At 55.1% G+C, this 6,000-nt stretch overlaps 1 protein-coding gene across 1 annotated transcript in view; it reads right to left on the bottom strand.

Annotated features, from left to right (window-relative positions):
* Positions 1–6,000, bottom strand: part of LOC141431994 (E3 ubiquitin-protein ligase TRIM9-like) — a 28,624-nt gene that overhangs the window by 15,471 nt on the left and 7,153 nt on the right. The window contains 1 exon segment of the mRNA XM_074093335.1: positions 4,992–5,130. Coding sequence (XP_073949436.1) covers positions 4,992–5,130 — 139 coding nt within the window.

Genomic DNA, 6,000 nt, shown 5'->3' with positions numbered 1-6,000 from the left:
AGAGTATGTACCTGGGGTTGGTCGTCGACGGTGAACCGCAGCGTGCCTCTCGTGAGGTCGAGCAGCACGCCGACGGCGCCCCGCGCGCCGCCCCGCGCGCCGCGCGCCCCGCGTGCGTCTATGTTAGAGTATGTACCTGGGTTGGTCGTCGACGGTGAACCGCAGCGTGCCTCTCGAGGTCGAGCAGCACGCCGAGGCGGCCCCCGCGCGGCCGCCCGGCGTGCGTCTATGTTAGAGTATGTACCTGGGTTGGTCGTCGACGGTGAACCGCAGCGTGCCTCTCGTGAGGTCGAGCAGCACGCCGACGGCGGCCCGCGCGCCGCCCCGCGCGCCGCGCGCCCGCGTGCGTCTATGTTAGAGTATGTACCTGGGTTGGTCGTCGACGGTGAACCGCAGCGTGCCTCTCGTGAGGTCGAGCAGCACGCCGACGGCGGCCCGCGCGGCCGCCCGCGTGCGTCTATGTTAGAGTATGTACCTGGGGTTGTCGGTCGACGGTGAACCGCAGCGTGCCTCTCGTGAGGTCGAGCAGCACGCCGACGGCGGCCCGCGCGCCGCCCCGCGCGCGCGCGCCCCGCGTGCGTCTATTTTAGAGTATGTACCTGGGGTTGGTCGTCGACGGTGAACCGCAGCGTGCCTCTCGTGAGGTCGAAGCAGCACGCCGGACGCGGCCCCGCGCGCCGCCGCGGCGCGCCGCGCGCCCCGCGTGCGTCTATGTTAGAGTATGTACCTGGGGTTGGTCGTCGACGGTGAACCGCAGCGTGCCTCTCGTGAGGTCGAGCAGCACGCCGACGGCGGCCCCGCGCGCCGCCCCGCGTGCGTCTATGTTAGAGTATGTACCTGGGTTGGTCGTCGACGGTGAACCGCAGCGTGCCTCTCGTTGAGGTCGAGCAGCACGCCGACGGCGCCCCGCGCGCCGCCCGCGCGCCGCGCGCCCGCGTGCGTCTATGTTAGAGTATGTACCTGGGGTTGGTCGTCGACGGTGAACCGCAGCGTGCCTCTCGTGAGGTCGAGCAGCACGCCGACGGCGGCCCGCGCGCCGCCCGCGCGCCGCGCGCCCCGCGTGCGTCTATGTTAGAGTATGTACCTGGGGTTGGTCGTCGACGGTGAACCGCAGCGTGCCTCTCGTGAGGTCGAGCAGCCGCCGACGCGGCCCGCGCGCCGCCCCGCGTGCGTCTATGTTAGAGTATGTACCTGGGGTTGGTCGTCGACGGTGAACCGCAGCGTGCCTCTCGTGAGGTCGAGCAGCACGCCGACGGCGGCCCCCGCGCGCCGCGCGCCCGCGTGGCGTCTATGTTAGAGTATGTACCTGGGGTGGTCGTCGACGGTGAACCGCAGCGTGCCTCTCGTGAGGTCGAGCAGCACGCCGACGGCGGCCCCGCGCGCCGCGCGCCCCGCGTGCGTCTATGTTAGAGTATGTACCTTGGGTTGGTCGTCGACGGTGAACCGCAGCGTGCCTCTCGTGAGGTCGAGCAGCACGCCGACGGCGGCCCCGCGCGCCGCCCCGCGTGCGTCTATGTTAGAGTATGTACCTGGGGTTGGTCGTCGACGGTGAACCGCAGCGTGCCTCTCGTGAGGTCGAGCAGCACGCCGACGGCGGCCCCCGCGCGCCGCCCCGCGCGCCGCGCGCCGCGTGCGTCTATGTTAGAGTATGTACCTGGGGTTGGTCGTCGACGGTGAACCGCAGCGTGCCTCTCGTGAGGTCGAGCAGCACGCCGACGGCGCCCCGCGCGCCGCCCCCCGGCGCGCGCGCGCCCGCGTGCGTCTATGTTAGAGTATGTACCTGGGTTGGTCGTCGACGGTGAACCGCAGCGTGCCTCTCGTGAGGTCGAGCAGCACGCCGACGGCGGCCCCCGCGCGCCGCCCCGCGTGCGTCTATGTTAGAGTATGTACCTGGGGTTGGTCGTCGACGGTGAACCGCAGCGTGCCTCTCGTGAGGTCGAGCAGCACGCCGACGGCGGCCCGCGCGCCGCCCCGCGTGCGTCTATGTTAGAGTATGTACCTGGGTTGGTCGTCGACGGTGAACCGCAGCGTGCCTCTCGTGAGGTCGAGCAGCACGCCGACGGCGGCCCCGCGCCGCGCGCCCCCGCGTGCGTCTATGTTAGAGTATGTACCTGGGGTTGGTCGTCGACGGTGAACCGCAGCGTGCCTCTCGTGAGGTCGAGCAGCACGCCGACGGCGGCCCGCGCGCCGCCCGCGCGCGCGCGCCCCGCGTGCGTCTATGTTAGAGTATGTACCTGGGGTTGGTCGTCGACGGTGAACCGCAGCGTGCCTCTCGTGAGGTCGAGCAGCACGCCGACGGCGGCCCCGCGCGCCGCGCGCGCGCGCGCCCCGCGTGCATCTATGTTAGAGTATGTACCTGGGGTTGGTCGTCGACGGTGAACCGCAGCGTGCCTCTCGTGAGGTCGAGCAGCACGCCGACGGCGGCCCGCGCGCCGCCCCGCGCCGCGCGCCCCGCGTGCGTCTATGTTAGAGTATTGTACCTGGGTTGGTCGTCGACGGTGAACCGCAGCGTGCCTCTCGTGAGGTCGAGCAGCACGCCGACGGCGGGCCCGCGCGCCGCCCGCGCCGCGCGCCCGCGTGCGTCTATGTTAGAGTATGTACCTGGGTTGGTCGTCGACGGTGAACCGCAGCGTGCCTCTCGTGAGGTCGAGCAGCACGCCGACGGCGGCCCCGCGCGCCGCCCCGCGCGCCGCGCGCCCCGCGTGCGCGCCGCCGTGCACGAACCACGACCGCCGCGCGTCGATGTACATGGCCCAGCCTAGCGCGTCGCTCCCTGTCACACAATACAACATTATTTTAACAACTGTAAAATGGTCAATCAACTTTTTACAGTCCGTTCGCGTTAATAATGCATTGAATCATCATCATCAACGTGCATCAGTGCATATGGTTTTGTCATTCGCATCGGATGTGACGAATATTATTAAAAACATTAGATTTTCATCAGTCTGGACCATCAGTCCGAAGTCATCAGCAGTCTGAAAGAGTTACACGGTATTTCTGTCGTCATTCAGACCAGAATGACGGACAGGACTGCCACCAGAATGAGCGTGAACCGGAATCCTAGAATGATGTACTCTATGATTAGATAGATTAGATTAGATTTATTACCTTTTGAAAAAATACATTATAAACACATGTCAGTTAATTAGAAAAAAAAAACACAAAAGGATCGTCATAATGTATACAAAAAATAAATCATAATACAATAAATTTTCAGTCAGAAAAAAAAAAGGATTTAGAATGTCAAATTAGAGTTAAATTCAATAATAATAATTAAAAGTAAAACAAGGATATAAATCTAAGTCAAATTTATGCAATAGGAACAATCAATCATGTCGTCTCGACAAAGGCGAACCTTTAGGTTTGTTTATTATGTGCCCGAGTATGGCTGGCAAAGCCAAACTTTGTTTGAAAGATCCTACTACAGGGCGCCACTATAATTTTATGAGTACTGTCATCATCATCATCATCATCATCATCATCATGTCAGCCGAAAGACGTCCACTGCTGGACATAGGCCTTCCTGTACTATGTAAGTAGAAAGTTCTCGGGCGGGTCTTTATAAGACGTTTGGCATCCTGGTGTTCCAAACGATGCGTCTCAAAATTAGCAACAGGCTTATTTACCGAGCATCTTGTCGCGGGCGACGTCGGCGCGCGCGATGCCGAAGGCGGGTCGGCGTCGCCGTCGTAGTCGTCGAGCAGCAGCCGCCAGTAGTGCACGCCGCGCGCCAGCGGCTGGTCGGCGAGCGCCACGCGCGGCTGCCAGCCGCCCGCGCGCGCCGACAGACCGTCCGCCGACAGCGACAGCGCGCCCTCGCCCGCGCCGCACCGCGCGTCCCACGTGAACCACGCCACTGATCAACAACACACGTTTAATACTAGATTATTGCCGTGCCCTGCAACTAAGCAATTGCTGGCTGAGTATGAGAATTACATTTAATTTTATTCCGATATTTTTTTTTATGCTTGGCTGAGCCTTTAATTCAAAAGGTGTATTTTTCCACCGAAAACACCACAAGCTGTTTCAGATCCAATAAAAAAAGGCTGGAGTTCCAGCAAAATAACTAATACCGGCCACTTCAGTTGGCTGTATAGGTACGACTTGTGCAAACATTTCCATGGCCGCTTTCACTTTTTAAAAAGTTTGACACTCGACAATAATTTATTGGCGAGCCAGTAATCTTTTTAACTGTTTAATTTTTCGCTGACCATTAAGCTATGCACTTCGCCTTCTGATATGGTAAGGAATAATGTCAACTTTAACGGACATTTTTGAGAAAAATTAAATGTGCTAATAAACTAAAGCATTCACTTGTAACAGAACATAGAGCACACGCCATTTTTTTTTAAATTATCGAACTGACGAAGAACAGAGCCGAGCATAGAGCCAAATATTACTATTACTACGAACATTTACATGATGATTTTAGGGACGAACAACCCTTATTTTATAATTCGAAGATGGACTAGAAAATAATTGGAATTTTGCCATACAAATTTCAATTATTGTCTCGCCCCGTCTAGTCTCGCCTCACTGGTGGAAAAGCACCTTAAGGCAGGGATTCCCCCCCCAAATTTCAGTTTGCAGCGCACTTTCAGGCTTAGTATTTCGTCACAGCGCCCTTACATCTAGGAAACTTGTTTCGAGTTTTTCGCCGGGTTCTTTTCAATAGTTTTTTTTCCAAACAGGTGGTAAAAAATATTTTTTGACTTTCATGTGCTTCTTATAGCCTACATTTCAATATCATTTATTTTGTGAGTACAGTCGAATGCATATACACAAATTAACGCACGTAAAAAGACCTTGACAGATGCACAAACGTATCCCCTCTACTAGCCACCCAGAGCTCTTTTTACGTACGTTGACTTATACAGCCAGTGTCATAAGTGTTTAGTGGCATAAAGGTGTAGTTATTTTTGACATCTTGGTAATGTATATATATTTATGCTTTTGACCGTGATATTGTTAAATGTTAATGCACTCACATGGCGAAGTTTGTAGACCAATGACTTCACTGTAAGGCCCCTCACCGGCTCCGTTGAACGCCTTGACCCGAGCGCTGTACAGGGAAGCGTAATGGAGCCCGTCCACCGTGCATATTGTTTCACGACCGCAGTATACTTCCTGTAAAGAACAAATATGTAATCAGTAAAGTTGAGTAATTGTTTAACAATTCGACAACAGTTTTTAAAAGACTGGAATGAGGCCACTCATACTTCCAATTGAGCTATTGACCTACCCAATGTTTTTTTTTGACCGTTAATTGCTCCTTCTGTAACAAACTGGGAAAATTTTCTCATAATACCTTTTCAGCTTAAAAGGCGGCACGCGTTTTTAGCTTGTGTGACATCTCTATACAGTATAGCATATACCAGTGGCAGCGCAGGACTTAAGTCTGGCGTGGCCAAGATACATTTTTTGAGGCCCATGATGGCACACCGCACATAAGGTGACGGATTTTAAATCAGCAAAAATAAAATCCGTCACACGCGATGCGTGCAGTTACCGCTTCTCATACTGTTTTTCAATAGGCATCCACCCGCTCCGAGCAAACCGCGTCAGATAGCGCAGGCACAGTACAAAAATAGAGCAGTACACCGTCTTCATACTAACGGCCGGAACGCGAGTTATACCACGAATTCTCAGCATACTTCGGCAACCATCAGTCGCGAGTGCTCCGCGGTTACGAACGGACTCACACGCATTTATTACGTACCTTAAGATGTCACAACGATATAAACAGTATTGTTCGGTGTACGGATGTTTAAATTTATCTAATATAATGCATTTTTGTTAAACACTACTTAGTCCATATTTAAATCTCTCCTAATCCTTTCCCTACTTTAAATTTCACGTGACATTATCAAATCAAATACATAACTGAAGAGTGACAGTTAGTAGAGTAGGCAGCCATATCGCGCGTTTGTGTACCGAGCCGGCGTAGGTAATTAAGTATATCAAGGACGCTGCCGAGACAGAATACTGCTCCTTTTT

The sequence above is a fragment of the Choristoneura fumiferana genome, chromosome 10, assembly GCF_025370935.1.
Source record: "Choristoneura fumiferana chromosome 10, NRCan_CFum_1, whole genome shotgun sequence".
NCBI lineage: Eukaryota > Metazoa > Arthropoda > Insecta > Lepidoptera > Tortricidae > Choristoneura > Choristoneura fumiferana.
Note: the sequence above shows the minus strand (reverse complement) of the source record. Positions and strands in the feature narration are given on the sequence as shown.